This window comes from Balaenoptera ricei, chromosome 2 (assembly GCF_028023285.1).
Source record: "Balaenoptera ricei isolate mBalRic1 chromosome 2, mBalRic1.hap2, whole genome shotgun sequence".
In the NCBI taxonomy this organism is placed as follows: domain Eukaryota; kingdom Metazoa; phylum Chordata; class Mammalia; order Artiodactyla; family Balaenopteridae; genus Balaenoptera; species Balaenoptera ricei.
The window spans coordinates 47,510,199-47,531,119 of NC_082640.1; the positions used below are offsets into that span (position 1 = coordinate 47,510,199).

A 20,921-nucleotide genomic window follows, 5' to 3' on the forward strand; every position below is an offset into this window, starting at 1 on the left:
TTTTGTTAAACAATATTCACCAACCACAGAATTAGCCAGATTTAAGAGGCCCCTACTACGATCAGCTCTACACAAAAGGAAGAGAGCTGGAAGGCAGAAGGCAGCTTAATTTTATTATTATTTATTTTCTATTATCTTTGATGAGACAAAAAGAATTTAAAGAATTTATCATGTATATCTGGATGTATGTACACCCATTTTATTTTCCGCTTTAGAGCTTGATTTATGACCTCAGCCTATATTTAATCTTGTTGTATTTTTGCTGATTTTATTACACAAACAGAAGTGGCTGCATGGTCATCACCACTACCAAATTTTTACACACCAGTTCTTCAAAGCCCTGAATTTGGTACAAATTCAATTTTTGTTTTTACTTTCAACATTTTCTAACTGCAACTTCAAACCAGACAAGATTCCTTTGTCAACTGAAAAAAGTCAATTCCTACACACACACAAATTTGCAGGTACTCTTTCCAAATTTATTAAACTTCAGTTGTTATTTTCTTCTAATAAACATAATATCGCATCTCCCATCAGAGAGTTCAGAGTTAAATGTGCCAATGGGAGTTACTTAACAATGATAGAGCAACATTTTTATACCGGAAAACATATAAAAAGAAATGTATGATTCTTTACTGAATTACTCATACTTTTCAAATTTACCTATTGCGCTTTTTCCTGTTCAAGAATGCCTTCTTTTTAAAATGTGACCTACACTACCCTTTTTAGAATGAATGGAAGTCTTTTAGAATGATATAATTTTTTAACACATTATTAACATGATTAATTCTACTCTAAACTAGGGTCCTCATATTGAAAAAACTGAAGAAAAAAAAAAAAATGAAGAAATGGCAAGGAAGCTAAATTTATCCAGAAGGAAGATAGTTTTCTATACCTAAACTTATTATCATGAAACATACTAGTTTTGTTGCATTACCAGAATTGCACCTGAGTTTGGTCTTTCACAAACTAAGACAATCTATGTGAACTTTGAATGAATTATGCATTCCGCTTCTTACTGTGGTCACCCTTCACCACTGTACATTAACAGTCAGACAGGCAGGGATCCTGAACTCAGTTCAAATCACCATTGGAAGTAGCCATTAATCAGACTTGACTAAATGTCTAATTTGGTTCCTTGCTTACTCTTTAGTTTTTGATTTTCCTTTTGAGTAGATTATTCTTATCTGTTCTTTAACAACTATCAAAGGATGAGAATAGCTTTAAATGTGCTTTGTTCCATGTGTGGCCATTTGTCACACATGGGATAATATTTATTTTCTTTAAATGCAGTATTTTTCTTAATAGACCTAGGTTTGCATGAGCAGTAACTTATTAGGCTGTCTTGGGGAAGAAGAGAGGAAAAAGAAGAAGGAGGAGGAAGCTTTTCTTGAGTGCCTACTATGTACCGTACAGTATGACATGTGCATCCATCCATTCAATGGAGCTTTTATGTTGTGCTAAGTGTTTCACACGTCTTTTCTGGTATTGTCTGCACAGCATGACAGTGAAGAAGAAATTGTTAACCTCAGTATACAGATGAGAAAATTGGGGCTTAGAGATGTTAAGCAACATGTCTAAGACACACAATTAGTGTGACATGAAGCACGGATTGGCACCCAGGCCCTGCTCACCAAATTATGGCACTTTCAGTGATTATGAATAGACTTCATTGTCTGCAGTGGCAAGGGCTCAGAGTACAGATTAAACCCTGGAGTTTACTGTAGGCTGGGCTTGAGGTCAATGACACCTGATCACTTATAAGGTATGACTTGGGGTTGTCTGAAAAGCCAAGAAAGACCTCCCAAAGAATTACATTAGTTAACATGGCAAAAACATTATGAAAGGACTAAGAAATTCTCATATTAGTATGAAATATATATATTATAACACCCATGACACCGTCTGACTCAGACTAGTGGCTTTCAAGAGGTGGGCATCTATGTGCCCTTGTTGTATGTATTTTAAATATTCTCTATTTAAAGAGGGTCACTGGTTCCAAGACGTTCCTCGAAATTTTGATAAATAAATGTTCTGAGGATCATCTATGTATGGGGAATTTTTCCCTCACATAATCAGGTTGGATGCAAAGCACAGTTTTATGCCCTGTAACGGGCCATTTTTTTTTTTTTTTTCATGATCTCTCTGTTTCGGCTGCTTCCAAGTCCCAGGCTGGGATCCGCAGGCTGTGGGATGAGGGTGCTGTGGCAGGTGTCAGGCTGCAGTTCTTCATGCTCTAGGGATAAGATTTCTTATGAAAATGGGCAGCTTTTTTGTTCTTCCTCAGCCTTTTTAACACACAGCCACATCTCTGTTTGCTGCGCCTGCTGTGGTTGTGTCTGTACTGAGCTAAATTTATGCTGCTGACAACTCGCATTGAAGTGCATCGGTAGCACAGAGTCAGTGGGAGTTGTGTGTATATAAGCGCGGGCAGCCCTTGGCCCTCTGAGTGTAATAGCATCTCTGCCTTGGGAGATTATGGGTATGATATGGGTGATGCGTAATGGATGGGGCAGTCTGTGTACAAATTTCCAATGACTTGCTACACCCCTTTAGGATGGTGGCTGTCAAAAGTGTTAGCACTTTACACACACAACAACCACGGATCCTATTACCGGTGGCCCCTGCGCTCACAGTCTGGCTCCTCCTCCACCTTCCAGTAGGTAATTGCTGCAGGGGTACCTATTGAACATATACAAAGGAGAAAACACGGGTGAATTTTCTTCTTTGAGCTCCACTGTATTAATAGAGAAGGAGGAAAATACGGAACGTGTTTGAATTAGCCTGGATGGAAGTTCAAAGGGAATTCCATGTAAAAGATATCTCTGAAAGATTTAAATTAGCAACCCGAGGAGAACTTGATTTCACATACAGAAACTGAACCAAGGGGGGCATTATGTTGCTATGCACTTAAATCAAGACCTACCCTGATGTCAGCGCTTCATTTGGGGTGTTAATGGAAAGGTACAGAGATGCGGAAACTTCCACGCTGTGGATGATGTTTAAAACATTTAAATTGTTTATCATGTCTTTTTGAATGAGTCTGCCGATGGCTGGGGAATCTACAAAAGTTTAAACATGAAGATCTGACTAAGGAACACTAGCATTCTTGGGTTAAGAGACTTTTCATGCTAAAAATAGACAGCGTCACCTCTCAGATTGGGGCAGGCGAACTAAGCTGTATCTTTGCTCTTTTTCTGAGCTGAGACTAAACTTCATTGTGTGATTTTTCTGGTCTTCCAAGCTAAACTGAGACATAACAGATTAGCATCAATAAAGACACTGGTGACCATGATGATCATTCCTAGAAAAATTAGGGGCAAAATAACCACCCCGATGATGGCCTGAAATTGAATGCGGACAACCTCTTTTTTTATAATAGTATTGAAAATCTGTTAGCATTGGAAATCATAGCATTGATTATATTATCTGTCTGCATCTAGTGTCTAGAACACTATGGAAACTCACTCATCCATATACTCAATTTACTAGCCCTAAATATATTCCAGGCACAGTGCTAGTCTCTGGAGACACAGATACAAATGAGAGACTGTCCTTGCCCTTAGGGACCCTGTCTTGATTTATTTTCATTGTATAATAAATAGTGTATGCTATGTACCTGTCACTAGTCTAAGTGCTTTACATATATTAACTCATTTAATCATCAAAACAACCATAGGTATAGTTATATTATTATCCCCCATTTTACAGATGAGGAAACTGAGGTAGTAAATCAGCAGGCCCAAGGCCACACACCTGGTATGTCAGCGGACCCAGGATTTAACTCCAGGCAAATCTAGTTCCCAGAGACCTTACTGTTAATGGCTGCTTAGGAACTAATTAAAGAAATAAAGCTTTAACTATTTTCAGCATAACTACTAGTGACATCAAAGAGCCTAGAAACCCCAGAAACCCTGGCTTCTGCAGTATTCAGATCAATGATTGGGCAAAACTGTAAGAGACATGCTAATGCAATTTGTAAAGGAACAAAAGATGAGAGAGATAGACTCTAAAAGCCACCAAAAGCCAAAACAAAATGCAGTTTAATGGAGATAAACATGAGACATTCTTAAATGCAATAAATCCCCCATACAAGCCCTAGATGACTGAAGTCTGACTCCACAGTATGGGGGCTCCTTCCTGACCAGGGCTCTGATTAAAGTCACATGACATGATAGATAGCACTGGTCATGAGACTTCTGAATATTTTATTTTTTTCTGGATGCTTCTTAAGAGACTCTGGCAAACTAAGGCCAACTCAGGAAGACAAAACTTCTGAGTCCATGTCATATGGGGCACTGGGGAATTTAGCCAATAAAACAAAAGCAGTGGCTTGAAGGGATGGGGGAGAATGAAAGTTACCTTCAAGGGTTTGAAAGTCTGCCATATGGTGTAGGGATGCAGTGGTTCAACTGTATTGCTTCTGAGGACAGACTCCAACTCTGTAGAAAGATGCTCCAGGGACACGGTTTTGGTTCCCATAGAAGGAACAAAACTTTCTAAAAACAAAGCTCCCAATAGTGGTAGCCTGGGGGAAAGGGAACCCTATCCCTCCCATCTGTCTTAGGTGGTTGGCCAGGGCTAACTGGCAACCTTCACCCAGACCTTCACATATTTACATTACCTGTCTTGAATTTACAACTCTTGAAAATGCTGAATCGGTGTCTGCCTGACCATCTGCCCATTTCCAGACCTCTGGCTTCAGTGGGAAGTTGGACCAGTGTCCTCCAAGCTTCCTTCCAAGGGAACCGTTCATGACTTCTTGATTCCATTATGGAGCCTTGAATTCCACAATGTTTTAGAAACCGGTTATCCCTGTTGTATAGATGAAGAAATATCAGAGGGCTTAGTAACCAGCAGAATTAGAGGCAGATAACATCTCCCCCTCACACATAGATTCCTGCTCACACTTGAATAACTACTTCTACACAACCAACCTTAGCATTGTTACAGAGCAACTTAGCCCTAACCTTATTCTAGAAAATTGGTCTGGTCCCCAGCGGCCACTGTATCATTTAGCTGAGAGCTTACTATCATTTCTAAGTTAATTTGTGAGTTAATTGTAAATGTCAGGAAGCTCTGACACTGCCAAAAATGGTAAATTATTGAGATAGACCAGGGTCAGAAGAATCCAAAATTGAATAAATTTGGTTGTTGATCAGTTTTTATCAAAAAAGTATATTGACATCCAAGGGGACTGGAATGCCCTCAAATATGAGTTGCCTCAGAAGACAGCCCCTCCATGAAGTGGACCCTGGATTACAGGGTAAAAAATGTTTTCCAAAACAAAACAAAATAGTTTCCGATCCTAAGATTCCCATAATACTCCACAATCACAATGCCAATCACGTTTTCATCTAAATGACTATCTAACCTATAGAACTTTAAAAAGAGCTCAGTCCCTGCCTCTGGATACATCCAGTTTGATGGTCTAAATGTGGTATTGAAAGTGGTTAAATTCTAAACCTCTGAACACGTGCATTACCATTACGGCTACTGGTAAAATAATGACTCGTCTTTTCCACACCACTGGGTTTGGCAGGTCTGTGCTTCAGGAATAGATATGCCTCCCATTCTTCTTGCCTTCTGACCTCTGTGGTTCCTTTCTCCCCCAGCAAGGTCAAGCCCTTAACATCAGGATTATGTTGAAAGAAAGACGAATATTTTCCCCAAACTTCTGGAATTATCAGCGTTACATAAAGTGGGGGCTGGCCTCCTTAGTAAAGGGAGAAAACAAAATCTCATTCCCAAATCATTCTGACCCGTATTGGCCTCCAAGTTTTGGCCAAATGATGCCTCTTTTTTGCCCACATGGCTGTATTTACCATAATCTGTGTCTCTCCATTCTCAGCAGTACAGTCCTCAGGGTAATGATGCCACTAACTCCCATTTGTTACTGATTAATCCACAGCATATTGGAAAACGGAGTTAAAGTGGAATGCAATGGTAATTAAGCAAAAGATGTCAGAGAGCCTTTACTTTTAACTTCTTTTGCAAAAATCATTTTTGAGGAGTGGCAAACTGAAAAACCACATCCTGACACAGCATCCACAGCCCCTTCCCTGAGTGAGAAAATGCACGCTTTCCTTGCAGAGGATCTGTGTTAAACATCTTACCTGGAAGACAACATTCAGTTCCCCATTCACTGACATTTTAAGGCAAGTAACAACAGGGTTTTTCTAGCTGCTTTTCTCTACCCTCAGACACACAGGTCAAAAGAGAAGGCAATGTTAGCCTGAAATTTCCGTAATTTACAATCTCCAGCTTGTGGGCCAGAGCCAAAGGGCTCTTGGCTACAAAGTGTAAACAGAGCATTGTTGCCTCTTAATCTGGGTAATTGGTCCCAAATGCTGTTGCCACTTTTCAGATCAGATGCTTTACATACTTTTTAAAGAACCTGGAACTTTTCTCCTTTGGCAGGGAAAAGTTTGGAGCGTTAACTCAGTCTTTTCATCAGCACTAAGACTCCTATAAACAGCCGTGTGATTTCATTTGGGGGCCTGTAAACACAGGAGACTGGGGGCCCGCTTGGAGAGTTCCAGTTCATGTTTGAATGTTCATCCATCTATCGTTTGCTCCCCCATCCAAGCCAACTTCAGAGTGTTTACTTAACATACACAGCTTCTGCAAGAGCTGAGCAGACAGGCCACCTCCTAGAGGGTGCCCCCAGTTATCAGAAGCCAGGTTATGTCCCATTCCAGCAGAACGTGTTCTTATCAGTACATGCCTCAAGGGTGATGCACCGCAGTGAATTTGGCCTAAAACCAGTTGTTCTGTGACATCATCTTCTGGGAGAAGTCCTGGGGATGCCATGGGAGAGAAGACAGTGTGTGGTGTTCTGGGAGGAGACGAGGCTTGGGACGATGCAGGGGGTCCACAGGCTGCATGACCCTGGGCAGGTAACAACAACCTCCCTGAGCCTCGGTTTTCATATCTGCAAAATGGAGCTAATAATATAAACTTCACAAACTCATCATGAGAATTAAATGAGAAAGTGAATATAAAGGTTATGGGGACATTTCACATACTATTATGATGTAAAGCAATTTTAAAGCCATATGGCTTAAAAAATACTTTACATCATAATAGTATATATATTAATAATAGTATAGTATATATATATTACCATCATATAGTAATATATGTAATAGTATATGTATTATATTATATATTTATATATATATATATATATATATATATATATATATATATATATATATATATATGCCTATCTTTCTGCTTCAACCTACACAAGGCAGGGAACATATTTTTGTTTTCCTGTGAAATCTCTGACTTAGGCTTCAGTATTCCAAGAAAATACAGCTTTCATTACCGGTCTTGCAAGAAAATGACAAAATCTAACTGAGTTCCCTTAATTTGTTTTTCTCTTAGACCTTCCTCTTTACCTATTTCCAATCTCCCTGGTGACATTTGTAGGCCTTCATTTTTCTTCTAAATATTTCTAGAGTGCTATTGAGTTCTATATTAACTATTGCTTCTCCAAGTTTTCCTTATTTAGTTCTTTTGATCTTTCCTCCCAAGTCAATCTCTCACCCTGTCATTTTTGTACTTTTTTTCTTTGAATTCCAGTCCATTTATCTTTATCTCTTTGGCATTAAGGTAGTCTACATATGTAGCATTCCAAGTAGACACTCAGCAAAGACTTCAGGGAGATTTGGGACTTCGACTCCCTTCCTACTTCTGTGTTAAGAAGATTAGACAAGAATGAGCTTTCTCGACCTTGGTTTCTGCCATTACATTTACTTCTGTTCTTAGCACTTAAAAATGGGAAAATACTTCTCCTATGTATAGTCTGTAGCAGTTTGTTTTCCAAACAACATTGCAATTATATTTTCTCTAGGGAGGCAGTATAGCATTGTGCTTAAGTACAGAGATTCCAGAACCAGACATCCTGGGGTTCAAATCCCTTTTAGGAGCAGTGTAACCTTGGGCAAGTTATGTAATTTCCCTGTGCCTAGTCTTTCTTATCTGCAAAATGGAGATAATTGTGTTTGTTTGGTACTGTTATGGTCGACCAAGTTGAGTTAATACATGCAAAGTACTTAAAATTGTGCCTGGTTACAGTAAGCACTCAAGAAATGTTGGTTACCGACATTTCGTTTAGATTCTCCTTTTTTAAAAAATCGTATGCATATTTGACTGTCAGTTTCCCCTCTGGTCTCTCATATGTGGTCACATTTCCACATATATCATTGAAAATGGGCTTCATATACTGTTCTTCCCTACTTCAGAATGTTACAGGAAATACAAAGTAAAACAGGACAAAACAGCAATTCCCAAAACATCTAGCTCTCTTCCCCAGCCCATCATCTCTTCATCATTAGCTAAAGTGGGATGAAAGTTTTATTATGAACCCAAAACACAACTGTAGTTTACCCCAAAGTGAGTGAATCTGGGTTAGCTTTAGGAAAACCTGGTTTGAATTTTAGGTGAACCTCCTTTTTACTCTCAAATGCCAAAAGAGGATTTACAGTTTCAGGTGGATACCAAATGAAATTTGGTAAGTTCATCTGAGTTTTACTTGGGGTTTGTCATTTGAACGAACTCAAATTTCATGCAGCCTTAATCCTTATATTTATGGTTTTCCTGCCATTTTCACCTCAGTTGATAAAAAACATTTTTAAGTAAAAATTGAGACATGCTGTTCAATATTTCAGCAAATTGCAATATTTTAGAGCATATACATTTCTTTGTCTCAATATATAACTATGAGGAAAATACAGTTTTGGTAATATATGCTTTAATGAGTCATGCTGTTTTTGCAAATATTCTCCTTTACTTCATACTGTGTTTATTAGCCACAAAATTCCAAGTTGACCAGACAATAATTAACAAGATTATCTATTTCTGTCAACATTTAAAGATCTGCAGCTGCATCAATTTTTAATCCCTGGCTCAGGTAAACCATGATTTTAAAATCAAATTTGTATTATATAAGCTTTCTCCATTTTTACATTTCTTCCCCCCAGAAGTCAGAAGCCCAGACTTTAGCTAATTTCCTCAAATTATATGCTAGAGGTTTGAGGAGATTTAAGGATAGATCTTTTATGTCAAAATGATAGGTTCACAGTTTGTGACTGATGATCTTGGACATATAAATGATATATGCCCATTAAATAAAGAGGCCTTTGGGATGAGAAGATTAGGCAAAAGTGAGTTTAGGGAAATTTCCAAATCCTACATTTGCAGAGATATGAGCAACATGCTTACAGTTTCTGTTTTATTATAAGGCAAAATAATCTTAAATAACTTATATATTGAGACTAATATATCAGTGAGATTAAAAAAATTATTTGCCTAGAAGTGCATTTTTCACTCCAATAGTTAAGTAGAAGCTTTGCAGTTACATTACTTTGAATACCTACTTTTTTAATGGAACTAAACAAAGTTACTCTGGGATTTAAAAAAAAAAATTTTCTCTTAAGAAATGTGCATTAGATAAAATTTCTCCCAAATACTACTGATACTTTTTCATAAGTTAACCACACTTTATATTATTTAAAAAATTAAAACCTGAAAACACACACAAAAAAAGTCACACTTTTTTTCTTCTAATCTGTAGTCCCCAAATGACTGGTAATAAAAATAAACTTTACAACATCTTTGAGAATACCAAAGAACCCCAGTCAAGATTATCTTGGCTAGAAAAGAAAGCAATTTTGATATTCAAAAAATGTAAAATAGATAGCTAGTGGGAAGCAGCTACATAGCACAGGGAGATCAGCTTGGTGCTTTGTGACCACCTAGAGGGGTGGGATAGGGAGGGTGGAGGGAGGGAGACACAAGAGGGAAGAGATATGGGGATGTATGTATATGTATAACTGATTCACTTTGTTATAACACAAAAACTAACACACCATTGTAGAGCAATTATACTCCAATAAAGATGTTTAAAAAAAAAAAAAAATGTGGTCTTCCTTAGTCAATTCCCAAAAGGGAAAAAATCAGCTAATCTTAGAAAGGTGGTAAATTTAAGTGATTCTGTAATCCAAGTTAGTCCTCAATCATGTTTTGAAATATGATGAAACGGTAAGGACTGGGAAAAGACATAGAAAGTTCCAAAAGTAACTCCAAATAGAAACACCAAGCATTTCTTTAAGAGGCTTTCGGTTTCTAAATTAGAGGATGAATAGTGTCTAACTGGAAAATAGCAGCAAGTTTGTGCTAGCGTGCCCGCTTCATGGTATTCATGGCAACCAAAAGAAAAAAGAAAAAAAGAAAAATACTCTTAACGTATTCTATTACCGTATCATTTAAATCAGCATGAAACATATTTTTGTCGGTCACGTATTCCAGGTATCACCCTAGACAGCAAGTCAGCTAAATATGGACACATCCATACACAGGTTCTAAGACTCATACAACAAACAACTGGGCATGCACGCACTCTGGCATACGCATGCGCACACACAAACATATACATCCGAAACCTGCCCAGGCTTCCCTCTGGGTCCTTGAAAACTCTGGCATGTTGTAAACCCAGGAAAGAATTTTAATCTACATGGTTTGAAAATAGGAGCCTTTTAAATATGCTGCATACAATTTGTGATGGTCATCTCTAAAATGCTGCTCCATTATCCTTTTCCATTTGGAATGAATGAGGCTAATTAATTTCAGGCCATACTTGATGAGGTCAGCACCATACGAGGGGTGCGTGCTAGACATTGCTAATCTCTTTCAGCTGAGAGTGATGAATTAAAGATGAAGCATGCCTTTGCAGGCCTAATTTAGAATGTATATCAAAAAACCTACAGCCAATAATACTATACCCTACAACAAAGGAAAACTGGTTCACTCAAACTCCCTGAGTTGTGTTGATTTTAAAGACATTTTCAGTCCTCTTTGGATTCCATCTGTGGATGGGTGAACCATATCAAGAAAATCAAGCCATCTCTCACACATAGCCATGTGGACAAAAAGTGGGATTAAAGGAAAGAAAGAAAGAAAACAGAAACAAAATACAACAATCAGGGTTTGATCCCTTGTGTATTAAAATTCCACCTACACATTAGACTTTATCTTTTTTTTCCAGAGCTACCAGACTGACAAAGATCCCAAATTAGCAATACCTGTATTCAAGCAATGACCACCCAGCTTTGCTGGGACATTTCAAAGCAACATGCTAAATGAGGCAGCCTGTTGTTTTTAAAGCAGGTATCTTAATCAAGCTTATTAGGTTTTTCCATGTCTCTATTTTGAAAGCCAATAAAGATTGACCAGGTAGATAATGTGATACCTTTTATAAAGCCAAGAAAGAAATTGTAATACAGATGCCTCCAGGCCAAAATGTTCTTATGAAGTTAATGCTAAACCAACTTCCGAGTTGTGAAAATGGAGGTACTCGCTGATCTAAACTCTAAAGAGAAGAAGGAATTAGTCTAAATTTCTCAAAGGTAACTACTCCAAGTCCCTAAGGGTGGCAAGAAAGGTGCTTCAGCCCAGAGACTAGAGAATACACCTTGCAAAAAGTATTTCAACATACCTAGCAAGAGAAATCCTGACATTCTAATGAGTGGGCATTTCCAACCGGTGGCCACAATAACTCCTGCCTCTGTATCTCGGTAGCCTTCACTAGAAAAAAGCTGCTTCGAATTAGGTCCAATCTACATGCTGAATCAATCTTTCATCCCTTTGATTGCTTCTGAAAATATTTATATTTCTTAATAATGCACATTTTGTCTTGCAACTTCTGATTAAACCCAGACGGGGTTTCCCAAAGCAGCCAACGTATGTGGAAGGGTGATTTGGGACAGGAAAAGGGAGATAAAAAACACAGGTTTTTCCCATTGGGGAACCATTAGAGAATATAAATCTAGCAATTTTGGTTATGTAAGCATAAGAGGAGGGTTGTAATAAATACAGATTGGAATATTACAGTGACCTAATGGAGATTACAGAATATTTTTATTATTGTGTGACTCTTCATTGCAGCTTAAACTCTTCGGCTGGTTAGCTTAACAGATTTTATGAAAAATTATTGTGGGAGAGATTTAGGAAGATTTCATATTACAACCAATAATAACCCACACAAATTATCATATCAAAATAATTAGAGCAGCAAAATAGTTATAATAGGGACACGACGAGATCATCTAAACTTTTTTTTTTTTTTTTGATGAATAAGGAGCATAGTTTGGAAGATATTGTGGGAGGGAGGGTGGATTCCTGGTTTTGGGGCCAAGAGAAAAGGGGTCTAATTTCAACCCTGTCACCAATCAGCTGGGAGAACTTACAGAAGTCACCCAACCTCTCCAGACATCAGGTTTTTCTTCTTGCTTTCATCTGGGAAATAAGGGAGGTAAAGTTCTCCTTGTAAGTTTTAAATTCTATGGTTTTGTAAAGAACTATCCTTGTCCTTAAGCATTCCGTGCTCTCTGAAAGCAGAGAGGAAGAAAAGAGACTTCATCCAATGCTGAGTGTCCCCAGTGCCAGTCTCTGAGAGATGGCAGTCACAACTTCTCAAAGTACCTCATTTGTCACTTGTCCCTGCTCGCCTTCTCAGACATGGCTGTCATTTTTCTGTTCCTTACTTCTTCTCTCTTAGAGACCATGACAGAAGGAAGTACCCAAAAGCAATGCCCATAGTTTCATTTAACCCAACCACCCCATTTTAGAGATGAAGAAAATAAAGGCCAAAGAAGTGGAGGTCACATACTTAGTAACTGGTAAAGCTAGAATTTAAATCCAGGTCTATTTCCAAACCAGGATCTATTCTGCTATGACACACTGCCTCAGAGTCTGAGGGATTTTTATATTCCACAGATAAGTGGGTTTCTTGCGACCACTCAATGCAGTTGAAGACTCCTTGCAATTGGAAACGGGAACATAGGATAGGGAAGTGGCTTTGAATGTAGACTTCCTGGATTTGAATAACATGTCACCAACTTACTAGCAATGTGAGTTTCAGGCAAGTCCCTAACCTCCATAACCCTTGGTTTGCTTTTTATTTTTCTCTTGGATAATGGAAAATAACACCAATATCTACCTCAGAGTTGTATAAGAGATTAAATAAAATACATGTGTATGTTTACCATAGTTCTGGTATATAGTCAATGTTGGCTGATGTTAATATCACCGTCCTTTTCTTCTTCATTTACATAGTGAAAAACCCTGAAAGGATCCTAGGAGACCTAGGTATGAATTCTGACTGTGCTCCTATTAGTTCCATGGCCTCAGATAAGTCTCTGAGCCTCAGTTTACTCATCAGCAAAATGGGAATTTAAAATATCAACATTGCAGGATTTTGGTAAAAACCAAATGAGTTATGCATGTGAGAATAACTTTCGTAAATAGGTAGAGTCCTATAAAAATACAAGGGTTGATGGTTTTATTAAACATTATTATTCCTAGGTCAGAAAGCCTCTGGATGCTTAGAGCTGGTTAACAGATGACAAAAGAGATAATGCCACTGATTTGTTTCTCAAATAAATCACCTTAGAAATGAGATACATGCAACACCATGTAATCATAAAAGAATAAATGCATTTCCTCAGTTATCACTGTTATCCATTTAATCCTATTCTACTGTTCTCTACCTAAACTTGCAATTCTCTCATAATTTTATCTTACCAGGGAATTAGAAGATGATTAGGTTGCAGGGACAGGGTTTAGAACAGGAAAACAGCACTCTCTTCTTTGCCTTCCAAGTAATTAGAGAAAGAAATATCTCAAAGTAAAGAAAACACACTTTATGAAATATTCAATGACAGCTTCCAAGAAGCCTTCATACCTTGTTAAAATACTGTCAGACTTTGCCATTGACCAGCTGTCCATTGCACGTGAACTTAAAAGTATATACATTATTGAGATACAATTTTGTTTAAGCTAAAGAAGCATCATGGGACGAGAATTGTTTTCTGAGTAGGATTAGTAAAGAGTCGGGGCCTAAAGGTGTATGTCTATTTTAAAAAGAAATTTTCTGATTGCAGATAACTTCTCAATTTGATTTAGTGTCGAACGATAGTGATGGGGTTGATAAGTGAGCATTCATCGGTAATTCATCTTGTGCTGGTAGAAATTTACAGCAAAGCAGTGCTTTCCCATCAGTGACAAGCCCTATTAATCTTCTTCAGACACATTTCAATAGGTGTTCCCATCTGTGGCCAGCATCTAAACATTCTGGCATCACTGGCGACTTGAAGACACCTTCATTTCAAGATACACTCGTGAAAATGTGATACTAGATTGCACTCTATTTTTTAACCTAATTCTCTCTCCTCATTCAATTAGCCTTTCTTGCCTAGATTTTCTGCTCATGTGTAACATCATTTCCCAGGGAGAGCTCTCAAAGATTTGGTTTCTCAGAGATGCACAATCTCCCCCAAGGTTAACAACTAACAACTTTTTTACAAATTAAAATTGCATAGATTCCAGTTCTGGCAGTCACTGGCCTCAGATTGCATACGTCCTTAGAAAGTAGAACCTGCTCAAAAACAGCATTGAGAAGCCTAAGGAAAAGAGGAAGGCTAGAAAATCCATCGTGTTCATATTCAGAATGCAATTTATTATCCTGAACTATGATGCTTAATTTCAGTGCAGGGGAATGCTGGGAAAAGGAGAAGCAATTAGGAAAACTGAAAAAAAAAAATGAAACAGCAGCCAAGTGTTCAAAACAGCCACATGTACTCAACATAGTCAGTCTATAGGATAAAACCCCTCTCTTGTTCCTTTGCATCTGCTGGAGGACCTCCAGTTAAGAAAGAAATACAATAATCACTTTAGGGATAGCTTATTTCACTTAAATTGCCTTTATCTACAAGCAACATGCTCTATCTGGCTGCAAGGTTAGTCTAGGTGAAAAATCTGGAGGGGGTGTTTGATTTTGGATTGCACCTAAGTGCTTTTTTGTGCCATTTCATCCTTATAATGGATTTGATCTTGCAAGGAAAGTGGATTTGAACAGCATTTTTCTTGTGCACTTTAGAAATCATTCAAAAGAGAAAACTGGCTTACATATTCTTAGTTTGGAAAGGTTAGATCTACCTGCATAATGAATGGATATTTTTAACTTTATTGAACTTTTTTGTTTGCATGTGATCTGACATGTATGTGTGTTACTAGTATGGGTGTATGTATGTATATATGCATATGTATGTGTGTGTGTGTGTGTGTGTGTGTATATATATATATATATATGTAATAAAGATATTCATTCTCAGAAAGATCTCCCGCCCTCACACAAATTATTTTTCACAATAATCATCTGAGTTTGTTATGGATCTCAAAAACCTTATTGTAGGTGGCAAGTTTAAATGTGCCATATTAATAACTTGTTACCCAAGACAAATTAAGTCCTTATATGTCAAAAGCACTTGGCACTGTATTATCTACAAGACAAGTATTTATTGAATAAATGTTGAATCCAATTTCATTTTAATGTGACTGACTGTATGTTTCAGCCTCTTAGAGATAAAAACACTCAGACCCATAACTGTGTTGCAACATTACACCTAACTTGTCTATTTCTATTATTGTCTCCTAACTTAGAATATGGAAAGAAGGCTTTTTTTTTGTTTTTTTGGTTTTTTTGTTTTTTTTGGTTGTTGTTCTGAAGAGCAAGGGGAGAGATAGAAAAACGGCTGGCATTCAGCCTAAAGAGAAATCATTGAAACAAATTAATCCTATGCCGTTTAAATTGACGTGGTAATCCATCATCAGAGAAGGCAAACTCTGAAAGCAATCTAGAATCTGCCCTGCTCTCTCACTAGCCCTGGAGGCACAAAGATGGATAGTAAAGGAAAGGGGGGGATCATAAAAGTTAGGGATGCCTTAGAAAATAATAAAATTGGTTATATCAGCTCTCACTGTCCCGCCTCTGAAAACCTTCTTTGGAAAGGAGAGGTTAACTTTCAATAGTTGTTTTCCAAACTTTACCTCGAAGTGGTAGGTCATCTGCAGTTGAGCTCAGAGAATCTGCCTCCTTCTTGAGGCTGCCAGCCTACGGACTAGAGTCTAACCACTGCAGGACCCACAGTTACACAGAAACTTCCCTAAAGTGGCAAGGGTGGGGGTTAGGATTGGGGTTTCTTTGGGGTTTTGTTGTTGTTTTGTTTTTTGGTGGCCAAGAGTGGGAGGGAATCTTTTCTTCTCTTTTCTCCTATAATTATCTTGCTTTGCACCCAATGAAAAAGCATGTTATTGTAATTTTAAAGTAAAACTTCTGTAACATCCCTAAAAACGGAGGCAAGCCATCATGCCCTGTCACTTACCTGTGTTTTTTTATTCTGGAGGCTTATTTTTCAAATTTTCTTCACTTCAAAAAGCCTGTGATATGTTGTTAAAACTTGCTCAAAATTCAAAAATTATACAAAACTCAAGTGTCCCATCTTGGTAGATAGTTAAGATGAAAAAAGCCTTGTAAAGGGCTCCATTGTAAAAACAATGATTCTGTATTTCCAACACACTGAAGCCTAAGGTTTTTGTTTTTGCTTTTGTTTTCCTCTTTAGCTTGTATATGTAATGATGTTTTCTTTTTTGTTATTGGGTTTTTTTTGGGGGGTAGTGCAGAACCTCACCTCTTTACTATTGTCTGGACATAGAAATTTGAACACAGAAGTGAATATTATTTTCCAATTTAATAATGCATTAAGCTATAAAGGCAAGACAATTTGAAAATATTTTTTAATCTCAAAATCTGCTAACAATAGACAGTGTGTGAAGACAAAAACCCAGATACCTTAATGCCAAAGGCAAGAAGGCAGAAGGACACGAATGTAAACCATACCCAATATCTGCCCTATTTAAATTTATCTAGGATAGAGTTTCTTCTAGTTTATTAAGAAAACTTTACATGTTCCTGAAACTTCAGAGTAAACATCACATCTTTTCTCTATAATTAGAATTTTATTCACTTTTTTTTAAAAAGGATGAATAATTCTTGCATATGGACTAATGCTTTTTTAAAGTATTTAAGCATAAAAGACAAATTAGAGGCATTTCCCTGCTAAACAAGAAGAGAACAAAAGACTCTTATATAAAATATTCATCCACAGCCATGCCAGTTGCAATTTTACAAGTTGTTCGGAAAGAATAGATTCAGGTGTTTGTAAGTGTGTTTGTTTTTAATGGAACCTGGGAAATTTAAATAGTAGCTCTTCAATAACTGAACATTCAATTGCACTTTCTGAGAAAGATCTGATGCCTTTGAATTTGTTTTCAATGTATAAACAATGTAGACTTCAACACAGTAGTATATGATTTTAAAAGCTATTAAATTAATCAAAATCATATGAAAAAAGTCATAACTAAGCATAATTCTTGAAGACTATAAAGAAAAACATTGTTTAATATTTTTTAAACCCCATCCCCCCTCGCTTAAATTTCACTTCTTTCTATTTGGATGGCAATACGGCAACAAAGTATATGCAAAATAAAAATTTCCACCATAACTTTTGGAGTCAGTAAATACATTATTAACATGCATTCTGCAAGAAATAGGGTTGCCTAAATTTTTAACTTCTCCCTGACATGTGATGTAATGTGGTCCTGCCAATAAATACCCAATGTGACATTTATCACTGAAGTCAATATTTTCTTCCTTTTACATTTTCACTTTTGCTTTAAACTATTTTAAGTGATATCATCTCAGTCAATTTACCTCAGTCAAGCACATTGTAATCCCTTTGATAAGGTTGATTAATTTATTACAAATTGTAATGTAGGGATAAGAAAGGTAACTTTCTGTGTCCTGTATTCAAAAAAAAAAAGATCAGTGTAAATTTTATTTAAACATTATACTTTGTAAAGCCTCAAGTTGATACTTCCTATGGTCAAAAAAACTGAATATTATGTTAGCCTCCTCTCATTTTTGCACAGAAGTCCTTTATTTTTAATGTGTCCGTTCAACATTTCAAGAAACCATCCATTTAAGAAGAGAAGTGCAGTTGATAGTTAATTAATTAATTATGTTTTCTAAATTCATACATTATGTTTTTCTATTATGGCAGTATATCTGTCTTTGTCCATTTACTTACTTCTCTAATTATATGCTTTATATTGAAACTGGGGTTTTTCAGCCTTCTAAAAACCAATAGAATGGAAATTAGCCCTTATTTTCTCCTTCTGAAATTCACCTTGAGTTTGTGGCTAAAGAAAATTAAACAAGATAAATCCCCTTTGTTGTTCTGTTTGTATTTTCTTTAAGTACACTGATGCAGCTAATTAACAATATAAATTTATCTGGATATTTGCCTTACTAACACCTTCACATTTAAATGACTGGCACTTGAAACCATTTGATTAATGCCTTTTTTGACAAACCAAAAATGAACTGTCCTTTTAAAGATTTCATTACCAGTCTCCTAAGAGAAAAAAATACAGAATCAGACAACCTTTCCTCACTCTGTCCACTTCTAAATAAGAACTGATGTCCACATGGCTTTAGGTGTCTTTAAAACTTTCTCAGCTGGAGTTGCCTTGCAATATAATATTAAAAGCATATATAGACCACATCAGACTTAGTTAAATGGGCAACAAATCCCTTATGCTAGCATCTATAGCTAGAGCCTATTCTCTTTTAATTCTTCAATTCATTGAAAAGTAAAATAAACAGAGTAGCATATTGTTGAATTTTAAAATAAATATATTAGGCAAAAGATGTTCACCTCTTGTTTAAATGCCCTGCCAAAGCTACCAAACTGAAAACTGACATTTTTACCTTGAAGTATCTTTCCATGATTCTGCAAGGCACAACAGCTTTACCATTACTAAGTTGCTTCAGCTTGTATTTCAACAATAGAGATTCCAAGGAACTCATTCAAAACTCTTTTTTGCACTGTTTTCTGCCAGACCCCCAACATGTACACATGAGTGACAGCCTCTATCTAGTGCTTGAGTATATAAACCTTTAATCTATCATGGAACTTCTACCACCATAAGAATATATACACACCCATGTGCATATACCTTCATGCACATAACTATTATATAACTACTCATTAAAAATGCCACCAGGTGTGAAACCAGCAGAATGGATTTTCCTAATCTCATCTAGATTTTATGGCTATAATTTGGCTACTGACAAGATTCTAAATTAGCTTTTACTTAAATGAAAGAAGGTAAAACATGTATTAGGATTTGGGTTTTTTTTAAAACCTCTCCCACAATAATTAATTGTTGCATACATGTTAGAATTGTTTTTAAAGTGAACTGGGTGGTCAGTTAAATAGAAGAAAATATTTCACTACATTGTGTTTTCTTATTCCCTTAAGTCCATCTCCGTGGAGTGAGCTGCCTTGATGGATGAGACTCTTGTCTCTCAGAATGGAAACCCGCTTTCCTAGGAAGGGTGGGGGTGGGGGAGGACCAGTGAAAGACAGAGCTCTAAAATCCTTGCAGCTAGAGTGAATTTACCTTCTCTCCCTCCCCCTTCTTCCCTTTCATCCTTCCTTCCTTTTTTGCTACAGCCCCTTTGGTACATTAGTGTAGTTAACCTTCGCTCTGGCCGAGACCAAGAAGGGTTAATGGAGACCCGGCTTCTGACAGCCTCCAGGTCAGCGATGCTCTCGAACTTCCATCGCAGGAATTAGAGGATTACCGAAGAATGAATTCGAGGCACCAATCGCCTCACACCTGAACACATCACTCCAAGCCTTTGGGATTCATATTAAAAAAAAAAAAAAAAAAATTCTCCCTTCTGCAAAACGGTTAATTAGATCTGCAGTTACATTTCCTGTTGCACCGAGGAGCCAAGTAGGGCAGCCTGAACTGAATTCCTCAATCTGCCAAGGAAATCGAGCAATTTGGAGAGAAGGAAAATAAATAAATAAATAAATAAATAAATAAATAAATAAATAAATAAATAAATAAATAAATAAATAATAAAGCCAGCAAGCTATCGGTTTCTTCAGGAAGGGCAGATTTTTAGGAAAAGGTTAAGAGAGAGAAAGGGAAGAAGAAACGAAAAAAAATCTTCCCTTTCCTCACCTTCCGTCTCCCCTTTTCCCCCCGAAATTAGTGCCTTCTTGATTATTTGCAGCTGTTTCGAACCTCAAGGTTTGTTCACAGCAGCGACCGATGCCTTCCGCTTCCAGAAGTGAAAAGCCATTTTCGCGCCAGGACTTTGCTGCTTGAGTTTGGGGAGAAGGTTTTCTTCTCCTTCCCAGCAAACTCCACCCAAAGCCTTGCTAACTTCAGCGAGCCCCGCAAACCTTTGCGCCCTGGCACTTTAGGCTTCTGCACCCAGCCTTGGGGCCACAGAACCATTTCTCTCGCTGGACTGTCGCTTGAGACCCCCCAAAAGCTGATTTCCCGCCCTGGAGAGGACGGGGACATCCTGGGGGCGTCGTTGGTGTGTGTCACCCTGCCTCTGCCTTCCTGCTCCACCTCAGACTTCCTCCCACCTGCCTAGGAGCCCCGAACCCGGAATCCACTGGCCCTGCGGTCCGCAGCGGGTTCCGCCACCCGGCGGCTGCCCTTGACACTGGGTGGGTGGGATGGAGAGGCAGCCCGCTGGGCTGGGCCGCTGCGTCCTCTCTGGAACACTAGGGGAGACGAGGGGGCAGAGGTGCATCCGGGAGAAAGTTCGGGGATGCTGCGTGGCGCGGCGGGGGAAAATGCAACCCGTTTGGGCCACGTCGTTACTCCGGGAAGCTGCCTGGAGAGCTCGCGCTGTGCGGGAACCTGCCAGCATCTCCACGCCGGGCCTGCGATCCCCTTCCGTGGCCACCTGACCACTGGCACTCGCGATGTAGAGCCCCGTGGCACCCAAGCCCTCTGTCCCGCGGCGACCCGCGCAGCTCTCACCCAGCGCCAGCCCAGCCGCGCCGGGACGCGGCGGACTCCCTGCCGCTGGCTGCGCCCTCGCGTCTCCCGTCGAGGAGGGAGGGACACAGGCCTGCCCCCGGGAGTTCCCTGGCGGTGGTCGGGCCGCCCCCCTCGAGGCTCGCTCCCCCCTCTCAGCC

The 20,921-nt window shown here is 38.4% G+C and overlaps 1 protein-coding gene across 9 annotated transcripts in view; it reads right to left on the reverse strand.

Moving 5' to 3' along the window:
• Positions 1-20,921, reverse strand: part of LOC132359159 (uncharacterized) — a 41,051-nt gene that overhangs the window by 15,123 nt on the left and 5,007 nt on the right. For 5 of the 9 annotated variants that reach the window (XR_009500742.1, XR_009500746.1, XR_009500741.1 and 2 more), the window contains exon 2: positions 4,625-4,815. The exons of 1 other annotated variant lie outside the window; for it this stretch is intronic. Coding sequence is in view for 1 of the 8 variants with exons in the window: in XM_059912577.1 (XP_059768560.1) it covers positions 2,616-2,682; positions 4,363-4,499; positions 4,625-4,815 (395 nt within the window). In the remaining 7 variants the exon portion in view is untranslated. Of the gene's footprint in view, positions 1-2,615; positions 2,683-4,362; positions 4,500-4,624; positions 4,816-20,921 lie in introns of all 9 variants that reach the window. 3 more of the 9 variants (XM_059912577.1, XR_009500744.1, XR_009500743.1) reach the window with 3 other exon arrangements.